Source organism: Ahaetulla prasina, chromosome 1, assembly GCF_028640845.1.
Source record: "Ahaetulla prasina isolate Xishuangbanna chromosome 1, ASM2864084v1, whole genome shotgun sequence".
In the NCBI taxonomy this organism is placed as follows: domain Eukaryota; kingdom Metazoa; phylum Chordata; class Lepidosauria; order Squamata; family Colubridae; genus Ahaetulla; species Ahaetulla prasina.
In genome coordinates, this window is record NC_080539.1 from 256280727 (window position 1) to 256301917 (window position 21191).

Consider the following 21191-nt stretch of genomic DNA (forward strand, 5'->3'; position numbering starts at 1 on the left):
CTACCACCAGGTATCCGTCAACTCCCTGATCTTCGGACCTTTCAACGCGAGCTGAAAACATTTCTGTTTCACCGTGCAGGACTAGCCTAGTGGGGTTTTAATAAGGGGTTTTATTGGTTTTAAGTTCTTCAATCAACTCTAAATGTTCCTTTGTATTAGTTTATTTTACTTTGACTGTAAACCGCCCTGAGTCCTTTGGGAGAAGGGCGGTATAGAAATCGAAACAACAACAACAACAACAACAACAACAATAATAATAATAATAATTTCGTTCTCCTGAAGTTCTTTGGGAAAGAGCAACATGATTTGCCATCAAGACATGGACTACAACTTCAGCACTTGGCCTCTGCATTGCCTTGCTCCAGGACCAACCCAAGGGTGGGTAGGACTCCTTTGCAGCTCCAGCTATTCAGTATAGCTCTGGGCATAGCTACTCTAGTGAAGAGAAGGACCTGGGGAGACATGATAGCAGTGTTCCAGTATTTGAGGGGCTGCCACAGAGAGGAAGGGGTCAAGCTATTTTCCAAGGCACCTGAAGGCCAGACAAGGAATAATGGATGGAAACTGACCAAGGAGAAATTCAACCTGGAAATAAGGAGAAATTTTCTGACAGTGAGAACAATCAACCAATGGAACAGCTTGCCTTCAGAAGTCGTGGGAGCTTCATCCCTGGAAGCTTTCAAGAAGAGACTGGACTGTCATCTGTCAGAAATGGTGTAGGTTCTCCTGCTTGGACTAGATGGACTAGATCAGGGGTCTCCAAACTTGGCAACTTTAAAACTTGTAGACTTCAACTCCCAGAATCCCTCAGCCAGCAAAGCTGGCTGAGGAATTCTGGGAGTTGAAGTCCACAAGTCTTAAAGTTACTAAGGTTGGAGACCCCTGGACTAGATAATTTACAAGGCAGAGGTGAAATCCAGCAGGTTCTGACAGGTTCTGGAGAACCAGTAGCAGAAATTTTAAGCAGTTCGGAGAACTGGCAAATACCACCTCTGGCTGGCCCCAGAGTGGGATGGGAATGGGGATTTTGCAATATCCTTCTCCTGGAGTTGGGAGAGAATGGATATTTTGCAGTATCTTTCCCCTGCCACGCCACACCACGCCCACCAAGCCACGCCCACAGAACCGGTAGTAGAAAAATTTGGATTTCACCACTGCCACAAAGGTCCCTTCCAATTCGTGTTATTCTGTAACTGACGGCGCAAGCTTCCCGGACTGAGCTTGCGTCGGGCGCCGCAGCCCAAAGCCGCGCGTCTCTCCCTCACTCTCACTGTGGGAGCTGGGAATCATCTGCCCCTTTGACTTCCGTTTCGTGAGCTCGATCGGAAGTGGGCCTTTTTTTTTTTTTTTTTTTGCGTAGCGGTGTCCATGGAGACGGAAGATGGCACCTCGGCGTAAGTGGAGAGCTCGGCGGGTAGACAGGGTGCCGGTAGGAACCGCGAGGTCATGTGACGAACGAAGCGCGGGAGGTGGAAGCTGGAGGTGGTGGTGGGGGGCGATGTGGTGTCTCGCGCTTCCAGGTTCTAAGTTCGAAGGCTCCGGCCTCGAACAGGCAGCGATGCAGGCGCGGAGGGGGTGGGGTGGGGGGGAATCTGGCCCCGGGGCTCCAGACGCTGCCGTGGCAGGAGATCCTACATAGCGAAGGGAAGGGAAGGAAAAAGGAAAAGAAAGGAGAGCCTGCCGTAAAAGAGCCAGCCAATCCGGCATGCCCCGAAAGCAGGCGGGGTGCACCTCTCCTGTTGGGAGCATAACTTTGAGATGCCCCGTTTAATCCCATCTTTCAAGGGAAACGCGGTCTCCTTTTTAAAATCATCTTTCAAAATCATCATCTTTTAAAATCATGTCCCCATCGGGTGTCGGAAGGCTGGACTCCGCTACCCTGGAATTCGCAGCGGAACGCAGGTCTGCGTTTCGCTTTGCAGCTTTGCAGCTCTGAGTAATCGTGCCTGTTAAAATAGTATCGAAGTCTTTGAACATGGATCCCGCTCTGAGTCCAATCTGCAAAGAAGAACGGGGAGACCTGCCTGGCAATAAGGCAGACTAGAAAATATTGGGGTGTCCCAGTGCTTTGGAATCCCAGATCTGAAACACAGCGATCAAGGTGCACAAGTAGAAGAGCAAGACAAAATATTTTGTGCCTTTTTCTAGCCGCATATCCTCTAGCAATTGGTGTCATTCTATATATATAGACATTCAGGAGATAATCTTTAGGAATATGATATCAATTTAAATTTATAACAGAATAGGGATGATTATCATTAGGTTTGCAGCACTATTATTTTCAATTTCTCATTAAGTGAAATCCATTGCTTTTTGAAAAAAGATGGAAAGAAATCACAGACATATTACTGTTTTGGTTACACCTCTTAGATCGTCAACTTTCCTCTACACCTCTGGAAATTCTGCTGTTCCTCAATGGCTGGTATTATGCCACATACTTTTTGCTGGAGATTTTCATATTTGTCTATAAAGGTGAGTACAGGAAGTTAGTGGAGGGTAGATACTTTGCATAAACTCCTTTGTTCTTTTCTAGGTATCTGTGACTTACCTGAGGAAAACTGAACATAGAAAAGTGTGACTTTTTATTTCCTCATTAATTCTGTAACTTAACCTGTGATTGTATAGAATTCAGGGTTTTTGTAGAACCATTCTTTATAGTAGAATTATTGAAACCAAACAGTGAAAGATTACATAGATTTCAGACATCCTTTCCAGAAGCCATCAGAGCTTCTCACTTGGTTCCATTTCCTGTTTTGGGGTAATGCTTCCTGCTGCCATCTTCCTGAAGGTACCTTACCTGGAAGTGTCCCCCCTGATCTTAATGCATCCATACACAATGGTGGAAAGGGGCATCTTGCTTTCCCTTCAATTCATATGGTCATTTGTGTCTCTTTATAGGTCTCTTGTTGCCTTATCCATCTGCTAATCTGGCTTTGGACCTGGTTATGCTTTTTCTCTATCTTGGAATTGAAGTCACAAGGATATTTTTTGGTAAGCATTAAAGCATTAAAGGATACACAATGATACTTAACTGACTTGCATTTATCAGTTAAACATGAGTTTCTCAGAGGGCATTTAAACTTACTAGATGGTCTCCCCTCCACATCTTTAGACTGTTCACCAAATTGTCAGTATATAAATCCTGGCTCCCTAAGAACAACACATTTATGTGATTTTGACAAGTGATCCTAAGCAGACATAAATATATAGATGCTGGCAGCATTCTCTTACTATATATTGTGCCCAGGCCTTCTTAATGTTCCTACTCAACTGCGGTAGTGTACTGTAGACACGGATAGCAGTGAACATCCCTTTATTGTGTAGTTTGGGTTACAATTATTTGGGAGTAATTAGGAACCATAGTACAATTAGATATATGGGGATAGAACTGTGAAGTTTGATCAGTCAGGCTGGCCCTCTTGATCTATGACCATATGAAATCAGATTCTGAGAATTTGTAAAGTTCAGAACCCATTCTTTCATTTTAGGAGAGATTATTTCCAGTAGGTCATTTTCATGTCATGAAAGTGTATTGGGAGTAGGATATGCAGAACATAGTGCTATATATGCTAAACTTCAACACTTGTGTGCCACTCCCCACACTTTCCTCTGTGGAGTGAAATCTGAGAGTCCTGTTTATGTTCAAATGAATATATCTGAGTATTAATATATTGCATACTGAGTATGAATATATTGGAATATCTGAGGTATCATTGACTCAGATAAAACCAGGGGCAGAAAAAAATTGTGAGGAGAGATTTAAATTCAGATTAGCATGCATTGAACTGCCTTTTGGTCCTGTAGCTCAATTCTTTCTCTGGTTCGTTCTCTCAAATTAACATCTGAAAAGGTTTACTGGATTGTTTCTGACTTCTGCTGAATGGTCCGTGTGTTTTGTGTCCCATATGTTATATCTGACAGGCTCCAAAGGTAACCTTTGCCAGCGGAAAGTGCCACTTGCTATCAGCCTGGCACTAACCTTTCCAGCAGCAGTGATGGCAGCCTATTACCTACTTCTGCAGACCTATGCCTTGCGTTTGGAAGCCATTCTGAATGCCATCCTGCTTTTCTTCTATGCAGTTGAGCTATTACTGGGGATACTAACGTTAGCCTCCTTTTCCAGGTAATCTTTTTGTAAATCTGGGATTTATTGGGAGAGCCAGTTTGATTTAGTGGTTAAGGCACTGGAATAGAAAGCAAGAGACTGTGAAGCCAGGCGCTTTCTCTCTCAGCCCAACCACCTCGCAGGACTATTGTGGGGATAATAGGAGGAAAACATGTTGGGTAGGGTCACTGCCTTGAGGCATTTGTAAAAATGATAAAGGCAAGGTATACGTAAATAATATTGATCATTTTAATTCTTGAAATCAAAGTTTTGGTTGTAGGTTGCCTTTACATTTTAAAAGCAATGATTGGTTTCCCTCTCCACTGAAGAAAATGTAATACTTCCTTATTTAGAATCCAATATAAATTGTTTCCTTAGACAATTTAGGAGAGAGAAATAAAAGAGCGCAATTATGAAGGAGCAAGGCTGTTGAGTATATTGAAATAAGGATAAATGTTTGAGAATAATGAGTGATCAATTCCAGAGGGCAGAATTGACAGGAACAAATGGACAAATAAAGACCAAGTAAAACCAAATATAAGGGTTACAACCATCTCAGCAGTAAGTCAAACTTCCTCATGTTATGTTGAGTCTTATCAGAAATGAAGTCTTCGAACTTGAGGCTTACTGCACAATGGCAATTGCATTTCACTGTCTTCTTCAGACCAGTGGCTGCAAACATTTTTGTCAGTATAAGAACTAGATTTGATTCTCATCTATCCTAGGTAAGGTAAGGTAAGAAGTGTTTGGAGTGGGCATGACTAATATCCTTATGTTACCTCCTTTTGTTTTATTTATTTATCCTTTCAGTTTGGATTCATATTGAGAATCTCTGTGGATTGTACTATGTGAAACACTTTGTGATTAAGGGAAGTTGCATGAAACCATTTCCATGCCTAGCCCAGGAGGAAGTTGACAAGCTGGTTTCTTGGGCAAGATGAAAGAACATATAGTTCCAGTATTTGCTTCAGGCATGCTGAGGTACTGTCCTGAGAGTAGAGTTTCCAATCCTAGACTGGATGGTCTAAGCACATCATCATCATCCTTGTATCCCATCCTAGAGCATAACAATTGACCCACTTGGACTTGGCGGTATTCAAGACTGATTTTTGCAGTTCTCAAGACTGTGGATCCATGAACTTCAGCCAGTGCATAGATTTTGCCTGCAAATGCTGTTCTCTTCAGATTCTTCAAATGGAAACATTCTAACACTGACTCAAATCTTTACTATGTGTACAATGACTCTTGTTAGAATGCCTTTGTCAAGTCTATTTGTTACAGCTGATGTCCTGCTCTTAAGAGGGATGTCCATTCCCTAGAAATCAGTATTGTTATTGTGGTGTATTGGTAATTTGTGATTGATACTTGATTTTTTTCTACAATACCCTTGACATAAATACTTATTTTTCAACTATTATAATTATGTGATAGTTCTAAGTGATAGAAATATGCTCAGCTATCTCCTGTCTTCGATCTACAACCAATGAAAGATGCACACACACAAACATATGTGCTATGGTAGCTGAGACTTTCAGTCATGTGTTTAAGTTCAAGGAAAATTTTGATTTAACCAGGTTTATATGAAGGGGTCCTGAACTGGACCAACAATTTAATTTCGTACCTTTTACACAGGACTGGGCAATTTTTTTGTTGCAGTTGTTGATGTCATACTTCCCTTATTTTGCATTGAGGATGGGTGGAAACAGAGTTATTGTAATAGAGGTAATCTTTGATTTATGACCACAGTTGACCCAAAATATCCATTGATAAGCAAGACAGTTGTTAAGTGAATTTTGCCCCATTTTACAGCCTTAATGGTTGTTAAGTGAATCACTGCAGTTGTTAATAAGCTGGTTAAGTGAATCTGTCTCCCCCATTGACTTTGCCTGTCAGAAAGTCACAAAAGGGATCACATGACCCAGAGACATTGCAACTATCATAAATATGAGTCAGTTGCCAAGCATCTGAGTTTTGATCATGTGACCATGGGGATGTTGCAACAGTCCTAAGTCTGAAAAATGGTCATAAACCGCTTTTTTTCAATGCTATTGTAACTTTGAACAGTCACTAAGTGAAAGTTGTAAGTCAAGGACTACCTATACGATTTCAGACAAATAGCTGTCCAAGGTACTTTGACTATAGTTTGGTAATAACATTAACTGTTATTGTTGAAGTGCATCTTCAGATTCAAATTTGTTTTGATTGATTGATTAATCATGTGCCATTAAGTCATTTTTGACCCCTAATGACTACATAGATTTTCTCCATGACAATGTATCCATAGTAGGAGGCGTTAAATGAGACACACAACAGAAGTTTAATGGACGTCACAACTTCTCAATAATGGAACAGAGTTGCATTTGATGCATCAGTAGACCCAGTCCATACTCGCCCTCCTTGATCAGCCATAAGATATTTGTTGTTGGAAGCCTTGATTATAAGACAACTGGAGGATACAAACTGGAGGCTGAAATTGCTAGGACGGTCACTGGTTACCAGGATTTGCCCATCTTTATCCAAGGCCCAATATTTGCCACCTAGCAGAGTTAGTGGAAGGAAGGTATAAAATTAGGAAAGACAGGCGAGACAAATCAAGCTGTTCTATTTTCTTGATTTTTAAGGGTATTCTGATGATTAAAGGACTCATAGGTTGCAGTCATGTTTCTTGTAAGCACCAAATTTAATCTAAAGATGAGTGGGCAACCTTTTCGGGCCTCATCCCTGGCTAGATTGGGAACTACGCACACACCCATCCTTAGCAAGACTTTGCTTTTTATCAGAATTCTTGCTAAGGAACATGACTGCCTACATGCCACTTTTAGTAATCTTACACAAGATCGCTGGGAAAGAGTTTGGGAAGTACTAGTTCTGAGAACTGAAGAAGCTTCTTGGATGAGAAGTGAAACATTTTTGAGAAAAAAATCAAGAAGGTCCAGTTTTGAAAAAGCACCTTTGGGACAACCATGATCTGGATGATTGAGAATTTCCATAGATACTAAGTTTCATCTTTCTGCATTCCCAGCAGTCCTAAAGATTTAACAGGAAGAACATCTAATGTCTAATGCTAAAATTGTGGCTGAAAAGTGGGCAGAACCTTAAGAGTCTTCACTGGTATAATTTGAGGACTATATAATTGGAAAATATGAACAATACTCAGCTAATATTTAAGAAAAACATAAATGGCCCAGAAAATATCTTACTTTTGTGTGGCGGGGGGGAGCATAGTGGAAAGATCATTTCCTTCCTTCAAGTTAGGGTAAAGGTAGGGGGGATATGTTATGGCCTTGATTCCATTTATCTCTATGGAGCTTCCTTCTATAACCTGGCCAGGCTAGTGGGGTGTATGTGCATGAAATAATAGCACTGTATGTCAGATTTCCCTCACAATGCAGATAATCTGGGGGTCTCTGTTGTAAACGAACTTAATCAGCTACAGTATACTAACCGACTTGGAAATTATAGTAGCCTTCATCACTGAGTGACAGGCTGTTGAGCACGTAGTCAGCACAGTTCCCTTCCAACCGCTTCATGTCAGAAGTCAAACCAACATAACCAGCGTCACTGTGCAGGATCAGTAGAGGCCGGTTCACCAGAACTAGCAGAAAATCTTCACTTTTACCTGTAAGTGCAATATAATCCTCTTGATGTTGTTCATCTTGGTCATCATCTCCTGATATTTGATAAAATACCTTTTACCCACCAGATAAAAATACCCAAAGTACTAGAATGAGTATCCTAGGAAAGTTGACTGTTGGGATTATGTGGTTTGATAGTTCCTTTACCTGGTCTTCCTAACACAAATCATAATATTGCCACTGGCCTTTAATCATTGGGTGTCCACATTTCAAAGGCACCTTGTCCTCAGAACTTTCTTCATAATTATTTTTATACATCTAGTGCACTTACTCTATTAAGTCTCAAACAATAACTTGAAAGGTGTTTCTGCTAGAAGTATCTAAACACAGTTTGGGGTGTGGGATGAAATGCCATATACCCCAAGGCTAGCCGACATCTTGTAACCTGCTCCAATAACAAAGAAGGAACCTGTTAGACACCCAAGTCCTACTGTTTCACAAAGGCACACCATAAAAAAAGCACAGGGCTTGGTTTCCTGTGCTACTTTTAAATCTAAGGTCAACCTAGGATTGTGATCCATGAAGTTGGTTCACTTAATGGATTTAAGAGAGGTAAAGGCATGTCGCTGCTTCTTATTGACAATAGCAATCAACAGTTTAAGAAGAACTCTCATTTTATAACCTCAGCCCTAACATTAATTTTCAGTTGGCCATCTGAGGTTTCTTTTCCACAATTCGCCCATATTTTAATATTGCCCATGCTGAAGCCAAGTAATTACAATGAAAGCTACTGACCAACTTATACCTGCAGCTTTGGGGACTGCAAGGAGCTGTCCGTTGGGCCGCATAGACACATACTTGTCTGCCATGTGAAGCAGCACCTTCTGATCCTGATACTGGAGTTCAAACCAAACATTTTTGTCTTGTTTGGTGCTGCTAATGATGCAGTCATTGGGTCCCTGCAGGAGAAAGAGCAGTTTTACTGGAAAGGAAATTCTGCCTTACCCAATTTAGAAAAAACATCCCCAACCCTAAGGTTGAAACTTAACTTTCAGTCCTGGCTTTTTGGCCCTGCATTAAAAATGCTGATTTTACATGACAGTTTATCTCTATATTTATCATGACCCAGCCCCAAATTCAGTTACTGTAAGATGATCGACAATAATGGCTGTGTTTGTATCACATTAACCTGCAGTGCATTTGATTTATCTACTGTGTTGTCCAAATCTAGAACTTCAATCTATTTGAGTGTGACCTTAGTCATGGTTTCCATGATTTCATTGCTATCAGGACATGATCTTATATTGCTTGGCTCATAGTGTTGTATGAAATACGCACAATCACTGAGTTTATACCTTGTGCTAATCTATTACGTGGTTTAACAGGTTTTTGTTTAACATGTTGCATGAACGCAGAAATTGTGGTCTATGTTAGTGTGTTGCATGATCTGGTCTTTGTGCTAATGTGCAAACACACACATGCTGATATACACTCTGTGATTACTATCTACAGTATATATTAGAACTGTCAATTAAAGAAAAATAACATAGGGCAGGAGTCCCAAACCCCGGGTCCGTGGTCCGCAGTATGCCAGAAACCTGTCCACGCAAACAAACAAAGCTCCATTTGTGGGCTGTAGGCAACACCTGAATCCACATCCCCTCTGGTCCACAGAAAAACCTCTCTCCACGGAACCAGTCTCTGGTGTCCAGAAGGTTGACATAGGGCATTACTTCCTAGTTTAGTTTCAGTTCCGGATGGAAAGATATTTTTGAGAGAAACCTCAAACTCCCAGTCCTAGGAAAACCTCAATCTGTCAGAGTGACAGGTTTTGGAATAAGTAATTAGTACCCACAATACGTTACTAGCAGCCACATTGCTGTCAGAATGTACTGTAAAGAAGTCAATTTAAAGTACAATCTTAATAGAATTTGTTTACCACTCTTTTAAAATTAGGTAATAAAAATTAATTTGATTCTTCGTTCAAACATTAAAACAATTTATTTATATTCCACCAGAAATAATAAAGGATTTCCAAATCAGAAAAGGGGTAGGGTGTGGCAGGAAAATCAGTAGATCCTTTTGGGAACTGCCGAGATTATTCGGATTAGAGAACCATTAAAGGACATTTATGCTTGTTATGGTATGCCACTTATATGCAAGATTCCTCTCTTATCTCATAATTTCCTGAGGTGGTGGAAATCTAGGAAGTTTTCAATTTTTGGTTTTCATACAGTAGCAATTTTATGATTATTTTCATGAAACTCAGAGAAAAAATAGCTCAGTCTCCCTATTGACATTTAAACGGAATTCTAAGTTCTGGGATACACGATTGTGTTACTTAATTAAAGTTATAATTGAGCATTCACGTGGAGAATTTGAAGAGTATAATCTGATGAGCCAATAGTGTGAGTACAGGTAGTCCTTGGCTTATGATTACAATCAGGACCGGAATGTCTGTTGCTAAGGGATGGGATGGTAAAGCACAACATCAGGTGACTGTATCGCTTAGCAAAAGCAATCCTGACAGTTCGGTTCCACTTGCCATTGCACTTTCAGATGTGGAGGTCATTAAGCTGGAAGCAGAAGGACTCCCAACAAGGAGTTTGTGGGGGTTGCAAGGAGGTGGGAGAGACCTGGGAGGCCCAGTGCAGGCCATGGATAAGTTGAGGGTGTCCTGCAGTATAGCATAAGCACAGGAGGGCAGAGAAAGAATACATTGCAGCTCAAGGATTTCTTGGTGGCCTGAGGCTGCAAGAAACTCCTGAGTTGCAGTACAACATGAAGCTGTGATCACTCCTGGAAGCCATGGCTGCCCCAGCTAGCTCAGCAGTACAACACAAAGCTACCGCACCCTGGGAAGTGCTAAACACCTAGGAAGCCCCAGCTTTTCCCTAGCCCAGCCACCCTCACTGCATGGACTTTGAGACCTCTGCTGCCTTGCACTCCACCATCCGTTGACTTCATCCCACAGCTGAGGAGACATGGTCACCCTGACCCTTTGTGATGCAGCTGTTGCCCACGCCTGGCCTTCTGGCCAAGGCTGCTGGCACTATTTTCCAAAGGCACATGGCCTTCTCCAAATTACATGCAGCCTTCCTATGAGGCTTTGGAAGGCTTCCAAGGTTTGTGAGAAAGCCATTCACAATCTAGACAAAGCCGCATACGGTCTCTGGAAGGCCTGATGCAGCCAGCAGCTGTCTGCCAGATAAGGCATGCTTGATTAGCCATAGGAGCAAGAAGACGGTGAAGGTCAGGTAGAGCTGCAGGGGCCATGGAGCACAAAAGGCCAAATTGCATAGATTGCAGGGAGATGATCAGGTGGAAGAGCTGAAGTGCTCCTATGGTCAAAATGCAGCACAGGCTGCCAAATGCCCAAATTTTGATCATGTGACCATAAGAGGGCTGCATTGGCCATAACTTCAGGGATCAGTCATTAAGTCCATTTTTTTTTCAGCACTGTTGGAACTCTGAACAATTGGTAAACGAATGGCTGTAAGTCAAGAATGATCTGTAAAGCAAGGAAGGAAAGACGAACTACCGACAATGCCTACATTTCATTCCAAAAGGGGAAATGTCATGGCACACTTAGTAACAAATTGAAGTAGCTGATCTTTCCCAGTCTATCCCCATTCTTGCATTATGCAGATGGACTCACCAAGGACATGTATGTGCCACTATGGCCACGGAAGCAGACCTTCTTTGTAGCGTCATCATACATCAGTTGGAAGATCTCTGTGTTACCTACTGCCATTGCAGTGGCATAGAGGTCAGCACCTGCAGAACAGTAAAGCAAGTTGAGACTCATTATGGTTTCAGCCCAATAAATTAAGACAATTGTCCATTGTTGTCAAAAGTCAAGCTAAAGCAGTGCTCAACCGTATTGTAAAAGGATAGCAACAAGAGAACGGGGAAAGAATATGTAATATTTCCAAAATCCTGTCGTTCTTAGGAAAACCCTAACGAACTGAACTTCATGACCTTCTCTTGGAACCTCTGTTGCTTAAGTTAAGCAAAATTTTAGATGTATTCTTGGATTGATCAAGACATTTTCCTGTATATACATTTCTCAGCATGGAACCAGAATGGTGCAATCATAGTGCAACTCTCCATGGGCAGCAGAGAGAGGGCATGGATAGGGGAGATTTCTGTCTGGTGCTTTCTCAAACTAATCTGCAGTACTCATTAGGGTTAGATCAAATCTGCCTTAAATCCCTTTTAGTTCACTGGATCACTGAATGTCTAATTCCAACCCAATATTGCTATTATGACAGCTAGCTAGATGCTTGGTTATGTATGGTCAAAAATCTATCATTCAGTTTTTACAGAAACTTAGAATTGTAGAGTTATGAGGCGCCACAAACCTAATCTAATCCAGTTTTTTTTCAAACTTGGCTGCCTGGTGACTTAATCATGAGTAACAATACATACTCAACCAATCTTTTCTCTCTTGTTTTGGGTCTCCCCCCCGCCAAATCGCTTTTGTAAGATCTCTGCATTTTTGCAGATTTAGGACAATACTTGTTCCCAGGGCAAGTCATTCCACTCACCAGACTAGGCAAAATAACAGCTTATTCTTAGAGGCTATGATTAGAGGTTCAATTGCCATGGTTGCCACTCATATCTAGGCAGATAATATTGCTTTTGCTCAACTCACCGGGCTTGCAACAGACAAACTTGTTGGTAGAAGAAGAGCGTAGTGAAACCTGGGCCGGGCTTGCTTCTATGCTGAAAAGTTCATCCCGTCCAGGTCTGTCCATCTTCAGGGTTTTCATGCTACCTTCTCGCCCAGTCAAATACTTTCCCTCATCATCCCGGAAGGCAACCAAGCCACCATGGACTTCCAAGGAGTACATGGTTTGTGCAGTAACGTCAGATACCAGTGAACCATTGGAAGCTAAGAGTTTACCTGCCCCATTTCTCAATCCATACTTCTTCACTGGAGATAGAGCAGGAGAAGGGAACAAAAAGAGGTTGACAGGGCTTGGTATTCAATCCTGGAAAATAATCTCAAAACGAATGTCTGCGAAGTAGCGCTGCAACTATTCATTTCATTCTAGAATGACAGCAGAGGTTTTCAAAATGCAGCCCCTGTTCCCAACATCTTTGTTCTCACCACCTTCGAATTAGCCCAGTTTCCCATATCTATAATCTACTATTGCATACCTTATTTTTTTTTCTTTTTAAAATCAGATTTAAAGTCCAAAGTGAACTGTTCTAAGTGAACTTCTATTCAAGACAAGAAGAGGATTTTTAAACTACTTATACTGGGATTGTGTTCTGTGCAGTACTAAATAGTTCTCTCTTGGATTGGTTTGCATCCTAGTTCAATAGTTGAAATTGCCTAGATCTTTTTAAAGTATAAAACCTGTTCATCTACTTTCTGTTTTCCTTCTACCAAAAAATCTGTACATCTCATGAAGGTTGGAAAGAGTTTTCATTTTAGCAGTTTGAACTCATATTCACCTATTTGTAGAGAGACGTTTCTAGAAATGTTTCAAGAAATCTGTTTCCAATATACAATATCTCATCCCAACATTATTCTGATCTTATCTAGAGAGCTCCGAATTTTTTCCCACCTTGGTTTCCAACTTAGAAATGGATGGTCCTGAAGCTAATGCAGAACAGAGATCAGAATACATCTAGCTATAATGAGATATTTCAGCGTTGGAACATTTCACCCTTGAAATATTTTGCATGCCTTTGTTTTTCTCTTCCCAACACTAGGGAGAGCTTTGGGATACCCAAAATAGCCTCTTAAATAATCTACATGCTTGAAGACTTGGGGACAGTCAATCTAAGAATGGAAACTTGTATAGACATGATATTAAATAACATCTTTGCACATCTCTCCCATTTTTCCTGCTTTCTAAATATCTTGCCTGATAAAGAATGCTTGAAAATATTATGGCTTGCAACTATAATGTACATTCTTCAGTTATTCTAAGAAAGATGCTGTCTCCTTGGGCTTGTTTTTTGTTGTTTTTTTTGTGGAGAATAATGTGGCTTGTTTTTTTAAATATATGTGCTTAGTAAAAGTATATTTTTGAAAGAAACATTTTTGTTTTAATGCATGGGTTTTAGCTTTGACCCCAGTTTAGGAGTTAAAATGGCATCTGTTTTCTTATTAATTTTATTTTCTTTCCAGTACTGTATTGACGCTTTCTATGCATAGATTCTTAGTATAGCTAAAGACTATGGCCCCCAACTCCAGTAAAATCAGATGCATCAAGGCACATAGTCTGAGTTAGGAACTGGAAATTAACTTTCACATCACTGTTCATGGCTAGCTTGTCCCCATATGTATTATAAAGTAGGACCAGATGGACTGCATTTGATAGAAAGAAGAGTCAGAAGTGAAGATATTTTTGCATTGTATTACAAAGATGATTGAATTTGGCCGTGGAATCCTCCCTGATGAACATAACCCCCTTTTTGGCTTGTGCAGTGCAGTGCTTGTACTACCGTCTAATTGGAATTATCCAAGTTACCTAACAAATGCTGTTAAGGAAATCAAACTTTGCACTATCCATAGTGACTTCCTGGGTAAGCAGAATTTGAATTCACCTGGTAAATATGGGGACAATTGCCTTCTGTCAGCATTGTGTGCCTTGGAATCCAGACCTATTGAGGAGATGCAAATGACTCAAGCTTAACTTTTTCACATATTAAAACAGAGGATTATTTTAGGAGTTTGTCTGGCTATCTTAATAGCTTTTGGGTAAGATATTAGCAGCTATGGCAATGTTACTCAAGCATGATCATCATTCTGTCTCTTACCCCTCTTCATTATGATGCCCCCTTGATATGATAATTTCCCCTCTTAATTTTCTTTTCTCCAAGACAAACATACCCAGGTTTCTTGATCTTTCCTAACAGGGCTTAGTCTCCACTTCTAGTTTATAGTCTAGAAAGGAGGTGAATGAGAGGGAACATAATAGAGCTGCACAGAATGATACGTGGTATGGATAAAATGGGCAAGGAGAAGCTATTTTACCTTTCTGAAAATAGCATTCAATCTTGGAAGAAGCAAGACCAATGAAACATTTTTTTAATGCAACAGGTAATTAAACTTTGAAATTTGTTGCCATGAGACGTGATGCTACCTCAGGGATTGGACCAGTTCATGGAAGTTGTGGGGATCAGTTAGCCTTGAAGCCATTGTGTTTGCCTCAGAAGCCCAACTAATGGGAGATTAGTGGACTTTCCTCTGCAGATGGTTGGCTACTTTGAGGTCAGACTGATGGATGGGCCAGGGATCCAGTCCACCAGGTTGCTGCTCATGCTGATATGTTCTATAAACTGAGTAATTCTTAAAATATGGGCCTGCAACTGGATAAAGGTAAAGGTTCCCTTACACATACGTGCTAGTCGTTGCCGACTCTAGGGGGCGGTGCTCATCTCCGTTTCAAAGCCAAAGAGCCAGCGCTGTCCGAAGACATCTCCGTGGTCATGTGGCCGGCATGACTCAACGCTAAAGGTACATGGAACGCTGTTACCTTCCCACCAAAGGTGGTCCCTATTTTTTCTACTTGCATTTTTACATGCTTTCGAAACTGCTAGGTTAGCAGAAGCTGGGATAAGTAACGGGAGCCCACTTCATTACACGCAGCACTAGGGATTCGAACTGCTGAGCTGCTGACCTTTCGATCAACAAGCTGAACATCCTAGCCCCTGAGCCACCACATCCCTTAGATATACTACTTCATGGATATACTACTTCAAATGAAATTTGATGTGCAGAATCCAGTAGAACTATTATTTTACATGATATACATACATATTTCTACTGATGCATCCTAAATTATTTTGCCTTCCTGACAGCCATATCAGCTGATAATTACAAGATTCTTTCTCTTATGGTAGATTATCAAAGCAGATATTACCTACTCTATATCTATTCATTTGATTTTTTTTTCTGAAAAGAAGAAATTGTAATTTGTTTCTGTTCAATTTCATGCAGATTTAGTCCCTCCCTAGCCTATGAGTATTATTGTTTAATTTCCCTGTTTAGGCTATTGGTTATCTCACACAGCTTTGTTTCAGTTGCAAATCTGATAAGCACAGGGGCTGGTTATTTGAGGGACATCTATCTCCAAAAGTTTCTGTCCACCTAATGAGACTGGGTAGAGTGGGCACATTCCAAGTCCGTTCAATTAAACACCACCATCTTCTCGGAACCTAGAAAGTGTGTCTTTGTTATTGTGAACCTGTCCTCTGGAATTGCATCCAGTGGAGATTCATAAGGCTCCTACGCTGCAGCTGTTCCACTGGCCTTGCTTGTGGAACTTGGCTTTGCTCCCAGGGCTGCAGTTATGGTAACTCTTGGTCCTCTGTAGTTTTCTATTGGTGTGTTAAGTTTCCTGTTCCCAATGAATCTGTCTTTTTTATTTCATTCTGTTGTTTCCTACTTTTGATATGTAAGCCACCTAGAGGTTTCGAGAGTTGGGCAACCTCTAAATCCAATAAATAAATACATAAGTCAATACATAAACAAACAGATAAATAAATTGTTCAACTATTCATTAACAGTGAAGATTGTATGATAAACATTTTATAGATGTATATAAATGAGGATGAAGGTTTGTTCTCTGAGCTTGTGGGTTGGTTTCTGAATATTTTGGTACCAGGCTAGATAACATCTTCAGTGGAGTTTAGGGGAAAACCAGGGGTGAAATCCAGCAGGTTCTGACAGGTTCTGGAGAACCAGTAGCGGAAATTTTGAGCAGTTCGGAGAACTGGCAAATGCCACCTCTGGCTGGCCCCAGAGTGGGGTGGGAATGGAGATTTTGCAATATCTTTTCCTTAGGAGTGGGGAGGGAATGGGGATTTTGCAGTATCCTTCCCCTGGTGTGGGGTGGGAATGGAGATTTTGCACTATCCTTCTCCTGCCACACTCAACAAGCCACCCCACCCCATGCCCACCAAGCCACCCCCACAGAACCGGTAGTAAAAAAAATTGGATTTCACCACTAGGGAAAACCCTAAACTCTGCTGAAGATGTTACCTAGCCTGGTAACGAAATATTCGGAAACCAACCCTCATCCTACACTCAAGCTACAGATATTTGCCACTATTGAAAATGTATACAAATGTAGTTTTTTAATCAACTACACACATACTTAAAACAGTTCGTTAAATCAGAATATAGGGTATTTTCTCATCAGTTGCTTTGCTGAAATCAACATATATGATAAGCATGGTATTCCCACAATCTGCTAATGAAATAACATATAAAAACTGATAAAATTAATCTGACCACAAGTCCCTCCTGATATGCAATAATAACAGCATTATTTTCAAAATGTTTACAAACTGATTACAAATTACAAATTTGTACAAATTCTACAAAACATATATGCATTTACAGATTTCTAAAGTAATCTGCTCTAGAACTTGCCCAATAATTAATACCAGACTGACTCGTCTGTAGTTTCTTGGATCCTCCTTCTTCTCCATAGTTCCTTCTGTAGTATACTATGATGCAATCTGTCTGTCGCTGAAGATTTTTTCATTCAGGGTCATTAGACCATGACTTATTTCTATTAGTATCAAGGTGGTATTTTGCTCCTTAATTCTGCTTTTCAAAATTGCCCATTATCCTCTTTGTAGAGGAATTAAAGGGTTGCTTGATAAAACGGGACAAAATCTTGAAGCACCAGGAAGAAAATATAAGGAATCATAAGGGAAAAGAGTAAGGTATAGAAATGGCCCTACATTTTCAATAAGTTGATGATTGCGTCTAAGATGTATATGATTATTCCTGTGTACAACAACAGTACAACTTTTTAAAGTAAACTTGATTCTGAAAAGTTTTTAAAATTATATTGGCAATATTCTAGGTAAGAGAGAAATGCTGGATTGCATGTCATCAACAACTACATCACAGAAGAATGTTAATATGGAAAAAATCTTTAAGTGATGAGCAAACCATTATTTTTCTGTAATTTGTTAGACACAATGTGGCCTAATACAAAAATGTTGAAAATATGTATTTATTTAACACTCAACTTCATGTCGGTGTTTATTTTTATCAGTTTTTTGGAAACTGTTGAAAAGGTAGTCATGAATTGGCCCCAATTCAGCTCATTTTTCCCCCAAATTATATCTATTGTATAATCTTATTCTTGTTTATTCAGACAACTCTTCAACTCAGTGAGATACCTTTGCAGCAAATGTATTAAGGATTCTACCAGGGCTGAAATCCAGCAGGTTCTGACAGGTTCTGGAGAACCGGTAGCAGAAATTTTGAGTAGTTTGGAGAACCGGCAAATACCACCTCTGGCTGGCCCCAGAATGGGGTGGGAATAGAGATTTTTTTTTTTAAATTGGAAAAGTTTTACAAAAACAAATGACTTCCCCCCCTCCCCCCTCCCCCTCCCTCCAAAACCCCCCTCACCCCCCTGACTTCCCGGAGCAAACACAAGGTATAGTTCAATAAACAAACATTCATACATAACATTTTCGAAATCTAACCCAATTATAATCCTTCTCTTTCACATAACCTGACTTCTTCCATTAAAATCAAAAACGACATCCTTCATTCAAAGGCAATCTGATATCTCTTAATCTGATATCTGGACTTCCGGTTGCTTCCGTCTTCCTCGGAGGATGCCTAGACAGGCGCCCCGAACCGAGAACCCGTAAAAAGCTGGCGAAACAGCGAAGAACAGCTGTTCGCCGGCTTTAAAGCTTTCTCTGGAGAAAGGGAATAGCGAAGAGTGGCTGGAGAGCAGAAGATCTCCCCAGGGGCTCTGCTTTGTTTAGCGGAGCCTTGGAGGGGAGCCTGCCTAACCCAGCCCTGCTCCGGACTTGGTGCGATCTTGCTTTAGGCAGGATGAGAGGAAGACATCCACCTCTGCTTGATTGATTCCGTTTTGAATACTGGATGCAGACGGGACAAATACAAGTGATCGATTGCTGAGGCAGCAAGAAGAAAGCTGACTTCTACCCATTTTTTTTGGAATAGAGATTTTACAAAATCCTTCCCCCAGGAGTGGGGAGGGAATGGGGATTTTGTAGTATCCTTCCCCTGGAGTGGGTTGGGAATGGAGATTTTGCAGTATCCTTCTCCTGCCACACCCACCAACCCATGCCACACCCACCAACCCATGCCCACAGAACCGGTAGTAAAAAAAATTTGGATTTCACCACTGGATTCTACCTTAATCATGGCTTAATTTAGGTTTATGCATGTAGCCTTCATGTTTGATATTGTTAGATTTATATTTCATTTTAGACTAAACCCTATTAAGAAGTATTCAGTGTGTTGTATCTCAGAATTCAAAGTTGTATCCTGCTTCTTGCGACAATTTCAAGTGTTAGTTTTAGGACAGCTGCTTATGTTGGAAATGAAGGAAAGTTATTCATAAACCAGTCCTATTTATGTATCCCACTAGATATTGAAGCACCATAAAGAAGAGATATCAAGACGACTCTGGACTTCCAAAATTCCTTATGCATAATAATTACATCTAACATAACTTTTCCCCACCTTTGAAATCATAGTAGATACTGATGACTGATTCCGCCCCCCAAGGCACATCACGATCGCAGCGCAATACCTCAGCCTTCTCATCACAACGCACATAACGCTTCTTGTTGGGGTTATAGATTGCAACGTTGGGGTGCACTGCCAGGTGCAGGGTCCATTTTTCTGTTTCACTGGAAGCTTGGGCAAAGCATGTAACATTGTCCTCTGCCCCACCTAGGTAACGCTTGGACTGCTCATTTTGCAGAGACACCTGCCAGGAAAGAAACGTTACCAAGTCAACCTCATCAGACAAGGGGGTGGAGGTGGCGAATGAAACACTCACACTAAGAATGAAAAGCTAGAACAGCTCTCCAGGTATTTCTAAATGTCAGTCGCAGCATTGCATACCATAGGTTAGGGCAGTGGTGGCGAACCTATGGCACACGTCCCAGAGGTGGCACTCAGAGCCCACTCTGTGGGCATGCGCACCGTTGCCCCAGCCCAGCTCCATTGTGTTTCTCCCACAGGGGGGAGAGAGAGGGAAGGAGGGAGGGAGGAAGAGGGAGGGAAAAAGAGAGAAAGAGAGAGGGGGAAAGAGAGAAATGATATTACAAAAGGTTTTTTTTTATTGTTGCTAAATGTAATATTTCAAAAGCAGAAAAAAAATGAAGGGGCATAAAAGTGCATTTATTACGTTTTTTTAATAACAATTAGCTGAACTCTGCCTTGCTTATCATTATTTTAGGTAGTAAAACCTCATTATTCAGATTAAATTGCCGTGTTGGCACTTTGCGATAAATAAGTGGGTTTTGGGTTGCAGTTTGGGCACTCGGTCTCTAAAAGGTTCACCATCACTGGGTTAAGGAATGTGTATTTATCTGAAACTTGCCCTTCAACAACTATACATCCTATGGCACATCCTGGTCCAGACCCTTCTGCTGTAAAGATCCAGATTTTTTTTCTACCAATACACTGTAGTTGACCAGCATATTTTAGGTAGTAAGAACAAAATATGTATTTGGCCCTCTAGCTGTTTTATTAAGGATTTTGGCTAAGGTTGGAGGGAAGTGTACTGTATCCCCTACAGTAGGACATTGAAAGCTACCAACTTGATTTATTTTGGTCTAGGTACAAACTGAGAATCAATTAGTTCTCAAGCATTGCATACTTTTAACTTCTACCACTTATAGAGACCAATGCATTGCAACCATAAGCAGCTCACCACATATGGGCGAACAGCAAGTCATTCTTTTTTTCACAGCAAACAACTCCCGTTTTCTTTTTCTTTCTCCCCATCCTTTCCTTCCCACACTTTTACCTCAGCCCGGACCCACCAAATCCACTCTACTGGATATAACTAGGCCGTAACTCTGTGGCTTGGGCTATATAATCAGTAGGCGCGTTTGGCCCTGAATGACTGCACCTTGCCATCTGGATACTGATGCAGCAGGAAGAACGTCTGAGGCCCCGGTTTATCCTGGTCACAGGTGACTTTGCCGTTTGGGTCAGCTGCTAAGTAGCGCTTCAGGGCACTGATAAGGTGAACTTTCTGGGCAGCTCCTTCTCCTGGCCCAGCTGCTCCAGCTCCATGTGGGGTCACAAATTGCAGCACCCACACCTGGCGAGGTTTCAGTTGCTTGCCTGTGGCTGTCACCTGGAAACGGAAAGCTTCGGCAGTCAGGTATCTGTTTGCAGCATTAACAAGTCCGAACTCCAGGGAGTATGTCATGGTGGAAAGGCTCAAATGACACCAATTCTTCAGGCCAGCTAACTACTTGGCCTACTTGAGACTGTGTCTAATGCACAAGATCATAATGGATGCCTAGCAACTAGGTAAACCCAACCCCCTTAGAATTAAGCCCCACCCACAGAAGTCCATTACTCAAGCTACCATGTTCTGAAAGCATGACATCATTCAAGCCTCATCACTGGTTGCAGACGGCACCCTTTTACGGCAAACCAGAGGCTTAATGGAACACTATTCACATACAGTAAGACAACAGATTTTCTTTTAGCAATTTGCTTTGGTTTAAAGCCT

The 21191-nt window shown here is 41.2% G+C and overlaps 2 protein-coding genes across 4 annotated transcripts; one reads left to right on the forward strand and one right to left on the reverse strand.

Moving 5' to 3' along the window:
• The first annotated feature begins 1200 nt into the window (after positions 1–1200).
• Positions 1201–5898, forward strand: TMEM216 (transmembrane protein 216). Of its 3 annotated transcripts, none has more exons than XM_058155424.1 (5): positions 1201–1394; positions 2371–2472; positions 2899–2991; positions 3922–4123; positions 4916–5898. In XM_058155424.1, the coding sequence occupies exons 1-5, from the start codon at positions 1382–1384 to the stop codon at positions 4929–4931; spliced, it is 426 nt and encodes a 141-aa protein (XP_058011407.1). In that variant the 5' UTR covers positions 1201–1381; the 3' UTR covers positions 4932–5898. The 3 variants fall into 3 exon arrangements, with proteins under 3 accessions (XP_058011407.1, XP_058011415.1, XP_058011423.1); XM_058155432.1 differs by lacking the exon at positions 1201–1394 and adding an exon at positions 1410–1429; XM_058155440.1 differs by lacking the exon at positions 1201–1394 and adding an exon at positions 1679–1902.
• Positions 5899–5952: 54 nt separating this feature from the next.
• LOC131184231 (fascin-like) lies at positions 5953–20882 on the reverse strand. Its single transcript, XM_058155320.1, has 8 exons — positions 20577–20882; positions 19175–19424; positions 14248–14304; positions 12338–12619; positions 11339–11457; positions 8486–8639; positions 7551–7724; positions 5953–6642 (listed from the first exon to the last, which is right to left on the reverse strand). The coding sequence occupies exons 1-8, from the start codon at positions 20880–20882 to the stop codon at positions 6443–6445; spliced, it is 1542 nt and encodes a 513-aa protein (XP_058011303.1). The 3' UTR covers positions 5953–6442.
• Positions 20883–21191: the final 309 nt, after the last annotated feature.